Raw genomic sequence first — 21,078 nt, 5'->3', positions numbered from 1 at the left:
TCCATTGAGTTGGTGATGCCATCCAATCGTCTCTATATCCCCTCAAACTCATGTGTTGAGGTCCATTAGGACCTCCAAGACATCAGGACATGACTGCATTTGGAGACAAGGCCTTCACAGAGGTAAATAAGGTAAATGAGTCATCTGTGTCATGGGGATGAATCCTAATCCAATCTGATTGGTATCTTTATAAGAAGAGAAGAGGACAGACACACAAGCCAAGAGGAAGCCATGCTGGACGCAGGGAGAAGGCAGCATCTGCAAGCCACGGAGAGAGGCCTCAGGATAAATCAATCCCGCCGGCTCCTGAGATCTTGGGCGCTGGGCCTCCAGCATTGTGAGAAAACATGTTTCTAATATTTGAATGTTGCCTGGTCTGTGGCACTTTGTTATGGCAGCCCAAGCAGACCACTGCACGGGGCAAAGCACCCACAACATCTTCTGGCTGCGGGTACGAGAGGAAAGCAGCGATGCAGTGATGTGGACCGTCCAGTGCACAGTGCTGCTATCAGGGGAGGAGTGTGCTGGTTTCCCTATGCACTTCCCAGCTTTGGATGCTATTACTTTGAAAAGAAAATTACTTTGCTAATTTAGGAGATCTGTATTGGTAGGTCAAAGATGCTTTCATTTGAATTTGTTTTTTAGCAAGAAGGAATTTTTCCCATACATTTCCTGTCATTTTTATTTTTTTCCTATGGGAAGGGTCAAATCCTTTACTCATTTATTGGAATTTCAACATCACTGTACACATGCAAATAATTCTTCTGTAACTTAAACATTAACCTTGATTTTAGTTATAATAGACATTCTAATCTACTGTTTGCAATTCTATTTGGTAGAGTCGGACAAGACTGAAGTGACTCAGCAGCAGCAGCAGCAGGAGTTTTACACTTGTACATTATCAGGAAAGGATATATTCCTTTATGACTCTTTTTCTATTGGTCTAAAGCTTAGAAGTTATACTTCCTGGAAGGATATGGTATGTCTGTATGTGTATGTCTGTGTTTATATATGTGTGTGTGTGTGTGTGTGTATATATATATATATAATTATATATATATATATATATAATTTTCTGATTTAAAAAATAAATAACTTTTTAATTGATCAGGAATCACTTTGGTATATGGTCTGGGGAGAATCACACATCCTTGACATTGGCTTGACTGATGCTTTTAGGGCTTGGGGAAGAAAATATATTTTGTCAGTTCTGGAGTCAGTTGGATGTTTGAAATAAATATGAGAGAAGCCCAGGAGGATTAGCTGACTTAATTCCTCTGATCAAATGGCTTTGAATGGGAGTAAGAAGGAGCTGTCTTGTGAAAAGAAGGCAGAGAGGCTTCTGGGTTAGAGACCAATTTCCAATCCTGGCTTTTTAGCTAAATAGATGTGTGACCTTGTTGAGGACAATCTCTCAGGGCCCCATTCCCCACATGTGAAATACAGACAACAGACAGGGGTGGAGATAATCTATGTGTTTAAGTGCCTAGCACAATGCCTGGTGTAGAGTTTAAGTTCAGAGAATGGCTGGAGTTATTATAGTCACACAAGTCAGGAATAAAGCACAGGAGGAGAGGGGCTTACATATTTTAGAAAATGAGTAAAAGGCTTGTCTTCTCTATCAGTGAATTTTTTTTTTTTTTTGGTTGGTGATTAATTTTTGAGACTGAAAGAAACTTTGCTGATCTTGGGGGGAAAAAATCTATTAAAGCATAAAGCACTACTGTCTTCCAAGCCATTAAAATGTTATCTGCTTAATTCCTGTTTCAACAATAGGTAATGAACCTTCTCTGAATTAAATCTTTGATTTTATGGATCTATACGAAGCTAAGAGTAATTACAGTAATGAGGGAAGCTGAAATCCCAGTAGCATAATGCATGCAGGACCTCATTTCAATTACTTTAAAGAGGATTATTTGATATAATTTCACTGTTTACTTCAGGAAAGAATATTTGTCTCCCTGCTACATACACTATTACTAGTAAGAGTTATTAAATCTACCAACTGAAAGTATAGAAAAATAAAATGGCAACACGAGTGTATTCCTAGAATAAGAAAAATGCCCGCAGATAAATTTTTGTTTTCTGTATTGACTTGCAGGCCATTCAGACTTCATTTCTTGGAATACCCTCAGCCCCACTCCTGGCCGGGGATGAGCAGTGTGCCTCTTCTGGAGCCAAAATCCAGACAGTCCTCTGACTTAGGATGTGACAGCGGGAGAGAACCTTTGAGGATGGTTCAAGCTTGGTCACTTCAGTGACCCATTCTGGGGCCCTGAGGTTCCACACTTTTACACTTGCCCCCTTTTTTATCCTCCTTAGTTCCTTGTGTTATTGTTTCATATGTCAGTCTCCCCTTGACACAATTCCTCTACACAGAGGGATGATATTTCATCTTTACAAATGTCCTACCTATTCCTCTCTCCTGCACAAAGTATCAGGCTATGCACAATGGGTACTTTATACATCTGCTGGCACCAAGTCGGTCAGCCACCCCTCAGAGCTGTCTAGAAACCTCGCAAGTTAACCCATAGGGAGTGAGCTGCCTGTCACTAGAGGCAACCAGCTGAGAATACTGGGAGATACATGGTACCAGAGCTTCCTTCATCAAGAAGACTAACCAGCAGCTGAGAATGAAGGATGCCGGGTGAAAGTAGTATGTTTAGATTATGTTCAGGTTAACGTGCCATTTAGAAATAAGTAGGTATATGCCCGAAATTCTGAGACTAAAAGAGGCGAAAGAACAGTGATTGTAAAAAGACACTGGTTTAACATCAACTGGCATCTGTAAGATATAGAGGAAATCAGTTGCTTGATTCTTCTCCACATGACTGGATCGCTTCAGCCTAACTTGGTTTGGATATGCTTAGAAGAAAACCACTGACGTTAGGGCCAAAGCCAAAGAAGGACTTTGTGGATGCCAAACAGGGTAGTCCAGAGCCCAGCCCAAGGTCCTTGTTCTTACTGCATGCCGAGGTCGGGAGGGCCGTGTGTGCCCCTGACTTCAGCAGAGAAGGAAACATTGTGGGAGCGTGATGCTGCCACAGATACTCACCAGGGAGGGCCTCAGTGGAGATCTGGATTGAATTAAAGGGGGATGAAGAAAGCAAGTCTTCATGTTTTTATACACAGTTGGCCCTTAAACAACGTGAGTTTGAACGGCCCTGGGCCACTTATGCAGGATTTTTTTTTTTTTTTCAGTAGGAAACATTACATCACTGCCTGGACGTTACATCAGTCCCTGGACGGTGGAGACCACGGATGCAGGGGAATCTTGGAGATGGAGGGCCAAGTCTAATTAATGCCTAGATTAACCCTTGTGCTGTCCAAGGGCCGACTGTAAATATGTTAACCCAAGCATGCTTTCCTGAGAATCTTTAAAGCTCTCCCTCCAACCGAGACACTGGTCCCTGTGGGTGATGTTGGTAGGTTCTGGTGCCTTCACAGCAAAATCACAGGGACGAGAATCACATTTATTAACAACATGAAGGGCTGTGATGTGGAAACAACTCCAGCGGGCAGGAAACAACTCCAGCGGGCAGGACTCAACTCCAGCGGGCAGGACTCAGGGCCACACATTCAAAGGATCTTTCATTCTGGAGGTGCTCTTTTGTGAGGGTTTTAAACCTGACAGGGCACCCAGGACTGGTCAGCTCCCAGCCTAGCTGGGCTCCATCAGGTTCTAGTGACTTGAGGAATTTGAAAGAGGAAGCCCTGTACGAGGCAAGCTGTCAGACCAGCTCTGTACTACTGTTTTCAGTGCTGATATTACATGGTTCAAGATGCTTCAGCGAGTCCACTTCTCTACAGAGACAACCTTTTTCCAATATAAGAGAGCCTACCAGCCAGGTCAAAAGCAGCAGTGTGATTAAACACAGATGCTGAACGCTGGATTCGGGGCTTCAGTTTCAGCTCTGGCTGCTTGCTGGCTGTATGACCCCTGAGTTCCAGTGTTTTCATCTGTGAAACCAGAATGGTATCTTTGCAGAGGATTATTGAAAAGGGAAAGTGAGGAAGGGCCTTTAATAACACCCAGCACAGTTGGTACTGGAAGACAGTTATTACTAGCATCAGGGAGGAACACTTAATTAGGTGCCAAAGGTCCTACACACTTCCATGAATGATTCTTTTAATAGGTACGTGGTCCAGGCCAGTCCCTGCGAGTGGGGACAGGTATGAGCAGCCCTGAAGAGGAGGAAACAGTAAGGCTACCATAAGTCTGGAATTAGGAATTGGAAATGTTGTAGTCCACGGAGCTATTATAAACACAGACCTGCTTTTATGAAATGAGTCAAGAGACTTCCACCTGGTAGAAACTATCCCCGAGAGGAGATTCAAACACATCATCAAGGCATATCCTTCTTGGAGAAAAAAGGTTTTGAAGGTAAGCTCTAAATCCCACTGAGGCTGATGGAGTGGGTGATCTGACAGTATGGACCATACCAGGGTTTTAATTATTCACCAATGATATAATCCATAAGGTCTTTCTGTTTCTGGCCCAGGGAAGAGGCTGTTGGCCACTGGTAAGAAGGACACGCCAAACACCAGAGGTTTGCACTTTCAGAAAAGCTTAGAGAAGTGAACACCACTATTGGAGGAGAAACCACTAAGGTCTCTGGCATCAGCATTTAAGCATCATCCTTTGAAACATAAACCCCTATAAAGCTGTCAGTATATTATGGCAAATACACACTGTCAGCAAGTGGGGGGAGGGTGCATTTTTTTGCCTGGATCCAGGCACTGTGTAAGAATGACTGACACCCATCAGACCAGTTTCTCTGAAAGCAATTTTTTTTTTCTCCTTTTAGTATCAACAGGAACTATACTGCCAAGAACCATTAAGGGAGAAACAAGTTACTGATGAACTCAGGGTCGCCCACTAATGGGCAGAATGAGTAGCAAAATAAACACAAAAGAAGAAAACCAGCATCTTTCACATTGTATTTTTCACTACGAAACCAAGTATGATGTAAAATAGCTTGACAGGAGCCCTGCAAAAAGGCCCAGTGAAACTCTTCCCTTAGAAAAGGGTAACATGACTTTTTAATGGTGCTGGGAGAGCAATGATAAATCATAGTAATTTCTCTTCATGTATATCATATTCTTGAAACTGCAAAATTAGAGACATGGAGAAGAGATGAGCAGCCTTCACTGGTTGCTGGGTGGGTAGGAGAGGGAGAGGGTGGCTGTGGCCACAAAGGGTGGCTGGGGGGTATCCTTGTCAGGAACTGTTCTGGATCCTAACTGTGGTCACATGAATCTCCATGTGACAATACTGCACAGAAATTTATACATGGACACACACAGACACATACAAGGGCACGTAAAACTGTGGAATCTGCATAAGGTCCAAAGATTGTATCTCTGCTAATGTCCTGGTTGTAAGGATACTAGTCATGTAAAATGTCAACACTTTGAGAAACTGGATGAAGGGTATAAAAAATCCTGCTGTGTTATTGACTCCAACTGAATGTGAGGTTAAAATTATCTCAAAATAAAAGTTAAAAAGTGTTTTAAAAATTGGAAAACTCAGCAACACTTTAGTTCCTTGGAGGATGCGAAATCGTCCATGAACACACGTGAAGGTCACAGATGGGCCAGCCTAACATGAGTGCTCATCTTAGTGCAGAGAAGTTACAAGTCAGTGTCATTACTGAATTCCTAGGAGGGTCTCAGTGGTAAGAAACCGACTCGCCTCAGCAATTTACACCTCTGGCTTTGATTTCTGTACCTGAAGGCCACAGGGGCTTCGAGTGTTTTCATCACAACTCTGGGTGAACCAGCCACAGTCGAAATGATTCAAGATCCAGAGTTTTAGCACAAGATTGCATATCAAATGTGCAGATAAAGTGTTACAAAGGCAAACTAGTACCATTTATAAATGAATTGGGTGTTGGCAACATTCCCGGTCAGTTTCTTATTTTGATAGTATGTGTGTGTTGGGGGGCGGTGAGGCAGTCAGCAGGGCTGGTTCACAGTTAGGGAGCTCCCCTTCTAGTTGCAGTTCTGACTGATGCATTTGTGATAAAGAATCTTTACAATGAAAACTGATCTGTACTCTTATGGACTTCATGAGGGCATCATTAACGCCCTACACAGGATGAACAGGGAAGAGCAATGTTTAATACATTACTGTTTTATTCTCAAAGATGCCCATGGCAAGTTTTATTGGGAATACTTGAGTAACTTGAGTAGAGATACAAATACTGTGTACAAGGGTGGTGATGGAAGAAAAACACTGACAGCCTGCAGTTGATTTTCTCTAGCTCTCCCTTCTTCCTGATGTCTTCGATCTCCAATAAAAAATCAGCTAAGAAAAAAAATCTTACTGCAGTTCTCAGTTTCTTGCAAATCCCAGTATTCCACAACTTTTATTTTAGCGAGGCTACAGAGAGGCTACTGCTAGACAAGTGCCCTCAATTTCATACTTCAGCCTAGTTTCCAGAAAGGCCCCTCCCGCTCAATTATCAATGATAATGAAAGGCATTTTTTAAAAATAAAATCTATACAGAAACTTAATTTTGAAAATATGAATAAAGGCACAATAGTTTTCTCATCTTGTTCATTATGACTATTTCCAAAGGCAATTATGTCCTGCTTTCTGCACCCTCTGTCATTAACAAAGCTATAAATCCAAGACATCTTTTTATCCATCTCGTCACTGCGCCTTTGCCCTAGGATTCACCTACCCTCTCTGGTCCCTAGAAGATACCCTCTTATACTGTTGTTCAAGCACACACATATACACTTCAGATGAAAGAGTGAGTGTCCCACAGAAGGATCATACAATGCAAATTCATTGAAACACAACTCTGAGCTATCTAAAGTGTAAAATTCAAAAAGGGAAGTGCAAGTTTCTTCCTTAAAAACATTATCTTCATGATAATAAGGCAGCCAGCCTGCAGGGAGAACTCTCTAGCCTCAGCACTGGCTCCCATTTCTACAAGCCAGGATGGGCTTCAGTGGCGGTGTCAGCTGCCGGAGGAAACTCAAGCTTGAGATTTCCGCTGGTGCCATTAACAGGATTCCTTCTCACCTTTAATTAGTGGATAACCAAACACATGCAGGCACAGAAAATCTGCCTGATGTCAGGAGCTCCTCGTCCCAGATTTCAAGTGGCAAGACTAGTCTGCTAGTGCCAGGCAGCTCTGAAATTTTCTTAAAGAGACTTGATACTCTGCTTCTCTAGAGAAACTGCATCCTGATCTGGATTTGCATTCTTGGCACTAGATACACTCTGTGGTTCATGGGAGAAGCTTAGAAAATGTTTTGTCAACAAATATCTACTGCAAACCACAAATACCTACTGTAGACAAACAAACAGCTATTATGCTCAGAGTGTAAGTAAAACAGTCCTGAGTAAATCACCATTGTTACTGATGAGAACCACAACACCAATGCATGTCTCTGCAAAGTAAGAATGAGTGAATTCGGTGAGGAGTACCTTAGCGATGGCGGTGATGTGGTCCAGGGCCATGGCGTGCAGATGTTCGTCCGGGCTTTCCAGGAGAAGCTTCAGGGATGGGAGCAGCAGGGCCTGACCAAGCAGGAGTGAGCACAGCTCCTTCACCCCCTGGAACCGCAAGGGTGACTTTGTGAGTGAGAAGGAAAGGGAACGCATCACAGCCCCAGCAAGATTCTGGAGGCGTCTTTCCTCTCCTTTTCCTACGAGTGTGTGTGTGCGCGTGTGTGTATGTCGGTGACTATGCAAAAGACATACAGGGGACCACCCTGATGTAGGGTTTGGTATCTGCTTCACTCGATTCACCATCTTAACTGATAAAATCTTTCTGAGTATCACATATTCATCTATAATACTACTATTCTAATGGCTGCATAGGATCCCAGTGGATGGCTAGAGGGCTGGAATTTATTTTTCTGAACTCTCAGAGCCCTAGTTTCCTCCCAAGTAAAATGAAGGTAACTGTATCTATTGTTTTGTGTGTGTGAGAATAAGTGTTAGTGAATAATGATGCTCAATGCTCAGCATCTACTAGATGCTTAACAACAAAAACTATTATTGATTGTTAATATTATCAAAAAGATCTAGTTATCATTCAGTATAACAAAGGAAATCGGCAATTTAAACATTTTAAAACCTGTTTACGGTTAACATCAAGACTTCTCAGGTGGCATGAGTCGTAAAACACCTGCCTGCCAATGCAGGAGACACAAGAGACTCGGGTTAAACCCCCAGGGCAGGAAAATCCCCTGGAGTAGGAAGTGGCAACCACTCCAGTATTCTTGCTGGGAAATCCCATGGATGGAGGAGCCTGGTGGGCTACAGTCCATGGGCCTGCAAAGAGTCAGAAACGACTGAGCAACTGAACTGAATGCTTGATATACTCAAGATGTTCCTTCTTCATGAAAACTATCTGTGGTCCAGAAAAATGAAAATGTATTCAGATCACCACAGATGTATTTTAATTTTGTTTATAGCTCTTTTTCATACTGGCTGAATCTGTCATCAGAGAGCAGCCTTTTCTATAAGACAAATATAATAATCCTTCATAACAAAAGTATAAAAGTGTAGAAAATAAATTTTCAAGCTACTTCTCTCTGCCCAGTTACATGTTCCCTTGGTGTCCTGATTTTAGCCGTAAAGAACAGAACACTTGGACCGAAGACCAGACAATGAGTGCGACCTCATTACATAAAGCAAGGGTTGTTTTTGAAAGAACACAGAATCACTGCCCTGTGCAGGACTAATGGATCCTGCTACTCTTGCGCCACCCCAACAGTGGCATCTCAAAGAAGAAAAACTCACATTCATGGTATTTTCATAATTCTTTTAGGTTATTACAAAGAGCGGATAAAATAAGGCTGACATAACGAAGATCCTATTTAAAGTCTGGGGTAAAGGTCTCTTTGGAATTCCATTCACAATCTTTTTTCAGTGTGCACCCAGCAGGCCACTGCTGGAAACCAGACTGGAAGACTGTGCCACGCAAGATCAATACTGGCAGGGAAACAGTTCTGCCAAATGCGGGCTTCCAACATGGATTCCAATTCAGAAAAGAGCTCTGTGTGCCTTAAAGCACATGCGGCACATGCAGGGGTCTCACCCAGCACCTGGGCCAAAGAGAAATGTGGACGTTTAACCTGGGATGCCAAAACCTGCAGAAGCCATTCGGGAAGATGAAATATAAACTCGGGTGTGTGGCAGTCGAGCCCAAACAGCACTGACCTGCTTCCTCTGCCCACCTCCCTGGAACCATGGCTCCCTTTCCCCATCCTGCACAGTTCATGAAAAGCAGCGCCCAGGAGGGCTTCCTCCCATCCTGGGACGCTCTGCATTCGCGCTGTCCCACAGGGCAGCTGAGGACCACGTAGGGCTTGTGAGCATCTGAGATGTGGCTAGCGCCACTGCGAAACTACCCTTTGAATTTCATCCCATTTTGCTTAGTTTAAACTTAATTTTAGTACCCACATGTGGCCTGGGGCTACCAGCAGGGAGCACTGGGCTCTCACAGACCTCTGGGTGTTCACAGACGATGGATATAACCTCCGCTGTCTCTCTGTGTGATCAACTCTCAACTCATCCTTAGGTCTCAATTTACACAGGTGCAGGAAAACCCTATTTCCCACGGCAGCACCTCTGATGGCCCAGGTTTGCCACTCCTACTCCTGGCTCTACTTCGTCAGATATTTCCTGCATTATCTGTTGCCTTGTATCACTGTGATCATTCATCTATCTGCCTCATTTGAGGGCAAGAAGGTTTTTCCTTCTCTGTATTCCAAACTTGCTTGCTATTTGAAAAAAAAATGTTAGTTGCTCAGTCGTGTTCAATTCTTTGCAATCTCACTGACTGTAGCCCACCAGGCTCCTCTGTCTATGGGCTTCTCCAGGCAAGACTACCGGAGTGGGTAGCCCGTTGCTTCTTCAGGGCCTCTTCCCAACCCAGGGACCAAACCTGGGTCTCTTGCACTGCAGGCAGATTCTTTACCATCTGAGCCACCAGGGAAGCCTCAAATTATCTGTATTATTTCCCTCTTTTAACACTCATATTTACTTATAAGTTATCAGAAATTGGTTAACAGGTTATTTTTTAGGAACTGGCAATATTCGGAATAAGCATATCACTAAGCTGATCTTAGCTTCAATGAAAAATTTATGGCAATCACCTTTATATCCTGTTGTGCAGGCATAATGGCTAGTACCCCCACAGCCAGATAAGGACACCCAGGAATGGAAGAATTCATTTTATGAGAGCTACTCAGTGTTTTTTTCATCTCAGTTACTGTTAAGTACTATACTATACTCATCAGGCATCTTCCCCTGTGTTACAAGAGGACAGTTTCTTAGGATGTTTACAGAGGGATTTAGAGAGCCACAGGAAAGGTGAAAGGAGCAAAGAGAACCACAAAACCCCTTGCAAGACACTTTCACAGCTCAAGCTGTCTGGCCATCAGGACACAGAACAACGGCAAGAAGCGTTGAACGAAGAGGAGTAGCTGCGCAGGGCCCCAAGCCCGGCCAGAGTCCTGCAGGCCGGTCCCCACTGTGGACTGGGACTCGGGGGGATGCCTTGGGCCCTGTGCCTGATGGTCGTCAGAGAAGCGAGACTGGTCCACCAGCAGTCCTTGCCTCCTCTTCTCCTTGCCTCCTGCTGGCCTGGTGGGTATCTAGCACCTAAAGGTGTGCCAGGGCCCGCAGCAAGGGCATCATTGATTCTAAAAATCAAGCTCTTGATGTCATCAGAAGTGCCTCAACCGTGAGAGTGAACAATCACACTAAGAAGTAGAAGGAGGGTCGCCCAGGCAGCGGACGCCCACACGCCCAGCCAAGGCATCTGCAACCCTACTTCTCTCCGTGCTTCCACACAGACCCTCGGGAGCTGCCACAAATAGCTGTGATGCGGAATTTTAAATCTAAATGCCAAGAGCTCGTTTTATGCCAAGCTGCCAATTTCCTGTTCTACAGATCCCCCACTCCTGAGAATGGTTCATGTATTGCCATGGATACAAGCCGGGAAGGAGGATGCCTAACTTTCAAGACTGGGGGACATGTGACCTGTGCAAGACAGCAACTTTTTATCTTTCTGGTCATATTTGCCATCGGCACAACCACCAGGGCCATAAGTAAACAAGTACCATGAGCAGCAGCAGGCGGTCATGAAAAGTCATAAAGGGAAAAAAAAAAAAAAAAACTCTACATATGGGAACTTGGTGGGAGGGATGGGAAACAGGGATGATGGAAAAAGTAAGCTCCTTTAAGTCCTGTCGGAGATAATTAGGCCATCGCATTTCACACACCATGCACCGGGGCAACCAAAGGTACTGGCGTAAAAGAAGAGTCATGGATACTTTGACTGCCACAGTGATGTTAAATCTTACAGAAGTCTGAAATGAGACTAAAGTGATTTCCAAAGGTGGGAAAATAAACAACGCATCTCCATTCTGTCATCACACTGTTCCTTCCTTTGTAACAATTCTAATTCACATTTCAGCACATTTAGTGATTAATACAAACAGAGGATTTGCAAAGTTCCTTCAATCATGGCATCCTTAGGGGGAAAAAAAAATCTATATACGTACCCAATTAAAACACAGAGCAGCACAAGAAAAATGCAAAAAAAAAAAAAAAAAGGCACTGTGGCAAAAGAACTCTTGATAAGGATCTTTCATCTCATCAAATTACATCAGAGAGGGGATAATGATCAGCTTCAAAATGGGGAGCAATACAGCACTTTACTCCTCACCCCAAGAGAATGATGGGCTCGTGGGAGGCAGTGGACTACACGCTGAGGATGAAGGAGAAGAGACAGCCTCGGCTCACACTCCGCCCAGGACTGGAGACCTTGCAGAACAGACGGAATGAGAGCCCCCTCTGACATCATGGGGTCTGACCCCTTGTTTCAGAGATGAGAGAATGGAGGTCCAGTGATATGAAATAATGTCTTCCTAACCTAGATTCAGTATCACTGATGGTAGGACACTTCTGGCATCTGGAGTTGACCCAACAGAGTGCGATCTCAGCTCACGTGAAGGCAAAGATGAAAAGCACGTTATTTATTCAGCCTGGTGGGGGTAACTAGCTGTGTTCAGTCCTCACTCTGCAGTCTGCTGAATCCTGCCTTGACGGAAGCAGAGATGCTGCAGCCACGGTTCCCATTCTCCGGGTGCTCACAACACAGCAGAGCCGGACACCAGTCAAGAGGGCGTGGACACAAGGAAACCACAGGCTATCGGAGCAAGGGGGCTGCTTTTTGGTGTTGGTACTCTAATTATTTAAGAGAACAATTTTGTCATTCTGGTGGTTGAAGACATCTTCAAACGGACTCAATATTTTAAATTCAATCAAAAAACACTTAGCCAGTCCTTCATTCAGAAAACAATTCATTAAGTGTGCATTCATAATGAGAACATTTTCCTTGCCTGATTACAATGAAAATTCAAAGAATCATATTTACAATTTCATTTTCAAGTTTATCTCCTATGTGGTAAAAACTCAAAAATCAATTAATCAACTTAATGCCATTATCTAGATGCTTAAATGTAATTTGTAGATTGCTCAAATAATATATTGCTGAGGCCAGATCCACGGCAGGGGCTGTAGCTAATATGTGCTTATTTTAGAATGTAAATATATAAATATATATATATATATGGCTTCTAGGAGACTTGGGTTTGATCCCTGGGTTGGAAAGATTCCCTGGAGAAGGGCATGTCAATCCACTCTGGTATTCTGGCCTAGAGAATTCCATGAACAAAGGAGCCTGGCAGGCTGCAGTCCATAAGGTCACACAGAGTCGGACACAACTGGAATGACTAAGCAGCAGCATATAAATATATACAACATAAATATCTCTGGGACAGTTGTGTTATGCGACCAAATAGAGAACACAGGTCAACATGTGTTTTTACCATGTTTACAGAGAATAAATATTGTGGTTATACAATGTTATTACAATTATGTCAAAAAGTATATGAAAACCAAGAGTGGCTGGTTACCCGCCAAGGAACACTAATGTAACCACTAACTGGCCTGGGTCAGGCAGACACGACACTTGAACTACCGTGACCTCTTGCAACAGAAACTTGAGTTAGACTTAAGTTCAGTTCAGTCGCTCAGTTGTGTCTGACTCTTTGCGACCCCATGAACGGCAGCACGCCAGGCCTCCCTGTCCATCACCAACTCTCGGAGTTCAAATCGAGTCTGTGATGCTGTCCAGCCATCCCATCCTGGGTCGTCCCCTTCTCTTCCTGCCCCCAATCCTTCTCAGCATCAGAGTCTTTTCCAAAGAGTCAACTCTTCACATGAGGTGGCCAAAATACTGGAGCTTCAGCTTTAGCATCATTCCTTCCAAAGAAATCCCAGGGTTGATCTCCTTCAGAATGGACTGGTTGGATCTCCTTGCAGTCCAAGGGACCCTCAAGAGTCTTCTCCAACACCACAGTTCAAAAGCATCAATTCTTCAGCGCTCAGCCTTCTTCACAGTCCAACTCTCACATCCATACATGACCACTGGAAAAACCATAGCCTTGACTAGACGGACCTTAGTCGGCAAAGTTAGACATAAAAGGGCATCCAAAAAAAAAAAAAAAAACCAGAAAACTGGGTTCTACTGTGGGACTTGTGAAAAGAAACCGCTTCAGAGCTCCAACAGAGAAAAAGACCTCAAAGCATCCTTTCAGCACTGCTCTTCTTCAGTTGATCTGTTACAGATTATGGGCTTTACCTACCGGTAACTTAGGCAAAACACTACCCAAGCACGGTTGCTGATACTGCTTCTAATAAAGAGGTGGGGAAGGAAAGGGATGACCCCCAGCAAAGCCACTTGAAGCATCCACTCACCTCGGCAGGCAGCATCTGCTCGGTGTTATACAGAGAGCGGCAGAGTTTCAAAACTTCATTCCCCAGCCCTTCCTTGTTCTCTGTCGTACATCTGGTGAGCATCACTGTGGCCAGTCTCACCCACGGATTATTGGTCACGCTGGTTTGAAGGGAGAAAAATGCAGGCATTTGAAACAACGAGACTTAGGATGATTGCGGTAAGAAATTTAAAAATAGAAAAGAAATCCCACTTGTTCAAGTAAAATGCTTTTGGTAAACTGTAATCATAGTCAGGATGATGCATTTCTTCCTGTATCCCTTGGAGAAAAGACCCCATCAAATAGAGGGAAAAGAGCTTGCTAAAGCATAGACAAGCGCCCAGAAGCATGGGGCCGTGGCTAGACACTGACCAGCACAGGAGGTTCAAAGCCCAGGATTCAGGCTGACATTCCGGCTCCCTGGCTACTTGGGTGACTCCTCAGAGATGACTAAAACACTCTCAGCCTGGTTATATGCTTATGGAGGGGGGGGGGCGCCACCCCAACTTTTCTGGGCCTCGGTTCTTTTCGCTGTGAAAAAGCGATTTGATGTTTTCCTTGCATCACTTAATGAATGGTGCTTGTTATGTGAAGTGTCACTCTTGATAGCAGGCACATCTTAATTATTATTATTTCTGAGACGTAAAAGCACAAAAGTTTGTCTTTTGTTTCCCTTCTCTGGCTACCACTACTCTGAATTCATAAAAAAATCACGATTTGTATTTCAAGAAACAACTGAAGGGTACATTCATTCTGGGGTACTGATTTACTTACAACATTGTACAATAATTTTACTATTTATCAAGAGTTTGTTGCCTCATTAAAGCACAGCTATAGCTTCTAAACAATGAGCACCCAAGGATGGTCCCTCCCTCGAAAGAATTTCATTGTTTGTGCCAGAGAAAAACATCAAGTGCAACAACAAGGGGACGCCACAAAACTAGCCTCTGGCAAAGCCTTTGTGTCTCAGCTCAAACTAACAACCTGTGAGGACAAAGGATGCTGCTTATTTCAAGGTACAAACGAAGCCGGGGAGAGTGTCTGGTTGACGGAGGAAGAGTCTTTAGACACTCGGGACTCACCCTCTGCTTTCCTCTTTCAAGTCTGGACCCAGCTCCCCAGGGGTTTTCCATAACAGGCTGTCTCTGTGCAGCAAAAATGCTGCTTCGTCAACACAACGCATCCAGTGGTTTTGACAACAACTATCAGAATGGAATTTCTACCAGCCAGCTGTGGCACTCTGGAGGAACACTATGGATCTTCCTGAATGCAAATCTATTATGCTTTCCTTGTATGGATACGAGGGCCTGCAAGGGACTAAAACTAAAAATCCGAAGTTGGGACTGGTAAATCAGCAGTCATGTGGATCAAGCTCAGTCTTCAGTTGTGAACTTGACTGTGTTGACTGGCGACATTCAGCCACTGCCACGCAAGCCTTCCCTCCCGCTCCACTCCCCGGTTTTGGTTGCTTCAAAAGTGCTACAGCCTAGAGTCATACGTTGTGTTGTCTGGGGGAAAAAAGTACTCAAAAGTACTTTAAAGCACCTGTTTCAGGTATTCCATCATACGTTCTTACTGTATGATGAGCCAGGAAAGAAGCAGAAATGGACTTGATTTATCACTTCGTTATCTCTAGGTAGAGACATAGGTGGTACAAGGATTAAGTGGATCGCTAATGCTTGGTTATGATACTCATGACTGGTTCTAATGCTAATGACCTCACAAAGGAGGTTAGCAAAACACAGGATAGCAATTTACATGTTTCACACAGGATTACCAAAGTGAGACTGTATCTTTGAAAATGAACCTCTTTTTGTTTATAAATACATTCATTAAATGTTTTAAATGCAGTAAATGTTTTAAGAGAAGCTGAGCTTGTTTCTTGCAGGTGAGTAACTTGAGATGGTCAGTGTTCCAAAAGTAACAGAAACTGCAGAACCAAAGTTAACTAATCCACCAGAAGTTACCATATTTTGGATTTGAAAAATTCTCTCTAGACTGAGAGATTCCTTTCGAGCGTATGAAGAAATCTATAATTCAACCCTAATGACTTTCTAAAAAAGTAAAGCTGTACTGACAGTCTAAACCAGTGGGCCCACCTCTGTACCCCATTACCATCTCCTAGGAGCTGCTGAGAAGTTGATGCTCAGGTCCAGTGAGTTGGACTCAGAGAGTCAAGCATGGGACTCCGCTTTTAACAAGCACCCTCAGGTCCTGAGGCTGCTCTGCCCAGATAATTGGGGACCGAATGGAAATACTGTTTCAAGGGACTGTCACAAGAAAAACTAAAGTTTCTTTGACATGAGAATTTGTACTTCAGAGTTTCAAAGAGTGAAGGGAAGAACCTACTCTCAAAATTGGCACGTCAGCCTGCCAATGCGGCCACAGAAGATGGAGATCTAACAGCTGCTGCCTGCCCTTATGGAAACACTTGGTTAAAAATGCAAACCACAACACCCCTCTCTTCCGTTTGCTTCATAAACTCCTAACGGTCTCATCCGAGGGGGAGAGGCCTGCCTAGATGTTCCTTAGCAGTCCTAAACTGCACACAGAATAATCTATTTTCAGGAAAGCATCCTTCTGCAATGTCTGAAGTGGGGAGACGTATGCTGGTCTGGGTGCACAGAGCACTCGCTGACACGGGAGGAACGCAAAGACGAGGCCTGCCCCAGGCATTTGGATCAGACGCGGGAACTCTCGATTTCTGCCAGCAAGGAGCAGCGGTTCATGACAGGCAGCATATGTGCTCAGAGGAGATCTGGCCACGTCTTCCATAGGAACCCGTGGCTGATAGCACAAAGACTATCCTTGCGTGTGACTGACTACTCCACATGGCTCCAATCTCAGTATGACACGGAGGAGACAGCATGGGCTGAAGGTTCCAGCAGCTGTTGGAACTCAGCCTCCTCCACCTCAGGGCCAGGTGATGCCTGACATTATTTAACTTCTGAGCTTCCATTTTCTCATTATAAAATTAGATAACATCACCTTCCTGCAGTAGCTTTGCTGTGTGAAGTGATAATACATGTCAACTGCACATAACACTACGTGCTGTCAAAAAACGGGAATTAGAGATTTATTCCCCATGGATTTTCAAATCAGCATTGTAAGCCATGTTAAAAGAACATCAAAACATTTTTGGGTAAAAATGTGTGTGTGTGTTAGTCACTCAGTCATGTCTGACTCTTTGTAACACCATGGACTGTAGCCTGCCAGGCTACTCTGTCCATAGGATTCTCCAGGCAAGAATACTGGAATGGGTTGCCATTCCCTTCTCCAGGGGATCTTGTCAACCCAGGGACTGAACTGGGGTCTCCTACATTGCAGGCAGATTCTTTACTGTCTGAGCCACCAGGGAAGCTTTGTTGATATCCTTAACCAGATGTTATTATCAAGCATTGTCTCTATTTCTAAATGAAATATTTGTGTTTAGGGCTATGGAGAAATGTAAAGAAACCACGATATTTCAAGAAAAATAATCCTAATTTCATCTAAAGGCTAATACTGATTTTATATCCTTCTTTTATTGGCTCTCCTGCAGGTACTGATTTTTTTAAACCTAGAATCTAGACAAAAGAAGTCTACCTTTAATGAATCTGAGTCAGTTGCGGGGAGGTAGATGAACCTAGCGTCTCTTATACAGAGTGAAGCAAGTCATGAAGAGAAAAACAAATATCATATATTAATACATATATATGGAATCTAGGAAAATGGTATTGATGAATCTAGCAGCGTATGAACTTGTGGACACAGCGGGGGAAGGTGAGGGTGGGATGACGTGAGAGCGTAACACTGACATATATACACCATCATGTATAAAACTGTTATGTGGGAAGCTGCTAAATAACACAGGGAGCCCAGCCTGGTTCTCTGTAATAACCCAGAAGGGTGGGATGGGGGAAGGGGACAGAGGCGCAGGTGGGAAGGGATATACATACATACATACATATATATATACACATATGTGTATATATATGTATGTATATATATTTATGACTGAACCAAGTTATTGTACAGTAGAAACCAACATAAAATTGCAAAGTACTTTTCCACCAATTGAAAAACAAATAAAAAATTTTTAATAAGAAGTCTACTTGTATGTTAATACTCACGTGTACTCCCGTTTCATAGGTGGCCAAGCCTGCAGGAGCAAAACTAGGTGCTGGAATTCCACCTCCTGGTGACTGGCCTCCAGGAGCTCCATGAAGAGCTCACAGCGCTTCTCTTCATCCTCGACATCAGATACATCCACCTGGAAAGGGAACACATACCTGAAACCCATGGCAAAGGCTCCTGGATTGCTTTCCAGAAAAACTCAAATTGGATTATTTGATTAAATGCTCTTTCAGAAATTTTTACAAACTGTCAACAACGCCTAACTTTATTCCCCCAAAACCTTCAAAAGCTCTACGTTTTACCCAATTTCAAACATTTATGTTAAACGTTGCTTAGAATGAAGTCATAGGAAGGTTCTCCATATTCTTTACCAAAATAAATTCAAAAAAGTAGGTTTTCATAGAACTGACTTATTTGCATTCAATGTATGTCATTTAAAAATACAGTTCAGTTTCACTTGAGATTATAGCAGTTCATCATACTCAATGTCAGCCAATAAATTATCCTGCCATTGCTTCATACTGTCTAAAATATTTCTGTAATTGAAAATTCAAGATTTTATTAAAGTACATTTGGGGCTTTCCAGGTGGTTCAGTTGCAAAGACTCCACCTGGCAATGTGGGAAGTACAGGAGACAGGGGTCCAATCCCTGGGTTGGGAAGATCCCCTGCAGGAGAGCATGGCAATCTACTCCAGTATTCTTGCCTAAAAAATCCCATGGATAAAGAAGCCTTGTGACATGACTGAGCAACTGAGCACACACAAAGCATATATGACAGGGAAATTTTTTGCTATATATCAAAGTATTGATAAAATATCTTTTATTCACAGCTCCATTTCTAAAGAAGTCTGTCAATTAAAAACTATTTTTTCCTCCCATTGAATAACCTAATAATACTTCTTTTACATTAAGGCCGTCCTCATATCTCCAACACCTCTGTCAAGAAAATACTTGCTCTTTTAAGCTAGAAAGCAGTTTTAAATATAAAGAAAGCCAAAAGCTGGTTCTCCTGTTTCCTAGCCTCTCTTAAAACACATCCTCTGTATTTGGGTATGTAAGACTCAAGATGATACCTTGCAAGGATAATGAGAAGGGATGTTACCTATATATTTGCTAAACTGCCTGTACTAATGCATGTTCCCAAAACATTTGATTTGATGGTCATCCCAGCTCTGATCCTGAGCAGCTACCTGAAAAAGTTATACTATGAATTCTAAATTTTCACAAAAGTTGATATGTACCATGTAATTACTGCTAATTACTACAGAGAGTCTTGACACAGTAACCAGTCAGATCCTTCAAAACCTGACCCATGTAATTCTTGCACAGAGTAACAACTAATAACCCCAAAACTTCCTCTAGTTTCTGAAATAATTTTACAATACAGTCAGTCAGTTGATCCTTATAACCGTCTTGTATGGAGAACAACACAGGTATTACTAATGTCGATTAACAGATGAAGCAGGCTTGTCCGTCCTGGTAACATGGCTAGCAAGTGGCAGAGCCAATACATAATTATGCTCAGATCAGGATGTTCTGAAACTAGAGGACTCGGTAAGCTAGAGAAGCTTTGAATTATTTAAATTAGTGGTCTAATTGGGAATTTGGCACCATTTTCTTGCCTATTTATAAAGAAATGTTAAAAAAAAAATCCTCTCAAAGTCAAAGCATCCATTTGTCATTACCTGGCCTCACCACCTGCAACTCCTCTCCAGCCTCGGGGCCTCGTGGGTGCTCTGTGTATTCATCGTCCCTGCTTCCACCTCGGGAACTTTGATCTCCTTCCACTGCCTGGCACATTCTTGCTTCAACACCTGCATGGCTCATTCCTTTTCTTCAAATCTCTCAAATGTCACCTTATCAGGGAATGCACTGCATAACTGTCCCTGCTAAACTAGCGTTCGCCCACCACATTTCTCTCCCTCGCTTTAGATTCCTTCTTAGCACTTAAAAGTTTGTGACATATTAACGTAATTATTTGAGAAAACAGAAACATTTGTTTGCTGGTTTATCCCCACTACTTAAAATAATGCCTGACAGAGAGTAAATGAACAATAGTGATTAAGTGCAAGGCAAAGAAAGGGGAAAAGGAAAGATATACCCATTTGAATGCAGAGTTCCAAAGAAAAACAAAGGGAGATAAGAAAGCCTTCTTCAGTGATCAATGCAAAGAAATAGAGGAAAATAATAGAAAGGGAAAGTCTATAGATCTCTTCAAGAAAATCAGAGATACCAAGGGAATATTTCATGCAAAGATGGGCACAATAAAGGACAGAAATGGTATGGACCTAACAGAAGCAGAAGATACTAAGAAGAGGTGGCGAGAATTCACAGAAGAACAATACAAAAAAGATCTTAATGACCCAGATAACCATATGGGGTGATCAATAGCCTAGAGCCAGACATTTTGGAGTGCGAAGTCAAGTGGGCCTTAGCATCACTACAAACAAAGCTAGTGGAGGTGATGGAATCCCAGCTAAGCTATCGAAATTCCTAAAAAAATGATGCTGTTAAAGTGTGGCACTCAATATGCCAGCAAATTTGGAAAACTCAGCAATGGCCACAGGACTGAAAAAGGTCAGTTTTCATTCCAATCCCAAAGAAAGGCAATGCAAATGTTCAAACTACCGCACAATTGCACTCATGTCACATGCTATCAAAGTAAGGCTCAAAATTCTCCAAATGAGGCTTCAACGGTATGTGAAGCAAGAACTTCCAGATGTTCAAGCTGGATTTAGAAAAGGCAGAGGAATAAAAGATCAAATTGCCAACATCCACTGGATCATAGAGAAAGTATGAGAATTCCAGAAAAACATCTACTTCTGCTTCACTGACTACGCTAAGGCCTTTGATTGTGTGGATCACAACAAACTGTGGAAAATTCTTCAAGAGATGGGAATACCAGACCACCTTATCTGGCTCCTGAGAAACCTGTATGCAGATCAAGTAGCAACAGTTAGAACCAGACATGGAAAAATGGACTAGATAAAAATTGGGAAAGGAGTACATCAAGGTTGTATATTGTCACCCTGCTTATTTAACTTATATGCAGAGTACATCATGTGAAATGCTGGGCTGGATGAAGCCCAAGCTGGAATCAAGATTGCCAGGAGAAATATCAATAACCTCAGCTATGCAGATGACAC

At 42.9% G+C, this 21,078-nt stretch overlaps 1 protein-coding gene across 2 annotated transcripts in view; it reads right to left on the bottom strand.

The window, feature by feature from the left end:
• The window catches only part of NBAS (neuroblastoma amplified sequence), a 335,385-nt gene that overhangs the window by 5,220 nt on the left and 309,087 nt on the right, over positions 1-21,078 (bottom strand). For both annotated transcript variants that reach the window (XM_018055620.1, XM_018055621.1), the window contains 3 exons: positions 17,928-18,067; positions 13,799-13,937; positions 7,445-7,573 (listed from right to left, as the gene is read on the bottom strand). In XM_018055620.1, the coding sequence (XP_017911109.1) occupies positions 7,445-7,573; positions 13,799-13,937; positions 17,928-18,067 (408 nt within the window). The remainder of the gene's footprint in view (positions 1-7,444; positions 7,574-13,798; positions 13,938-17,927; positions 18,068-21,078) is intronic.

The sequence above is a fragment of the Capra hircus genome, chromosome 11 (genome assembly GCF_001704415.2).
Source record: "Capra hircus breed San Clemente chromosome 11, ASM170441v1, whole genome shotgun sequence".
In the NCBI taxonomy this organism is placed as follows: Eukaryota; Metazoa; Chordata; class Mammalia; order Artiodactyla; family Bovidae; genus Capra; species Capra hircus.
Note: the sequence above shows the minus strand (reverse complement) of the source record. Positions and strands in the feature narration are given on the sequence as shown.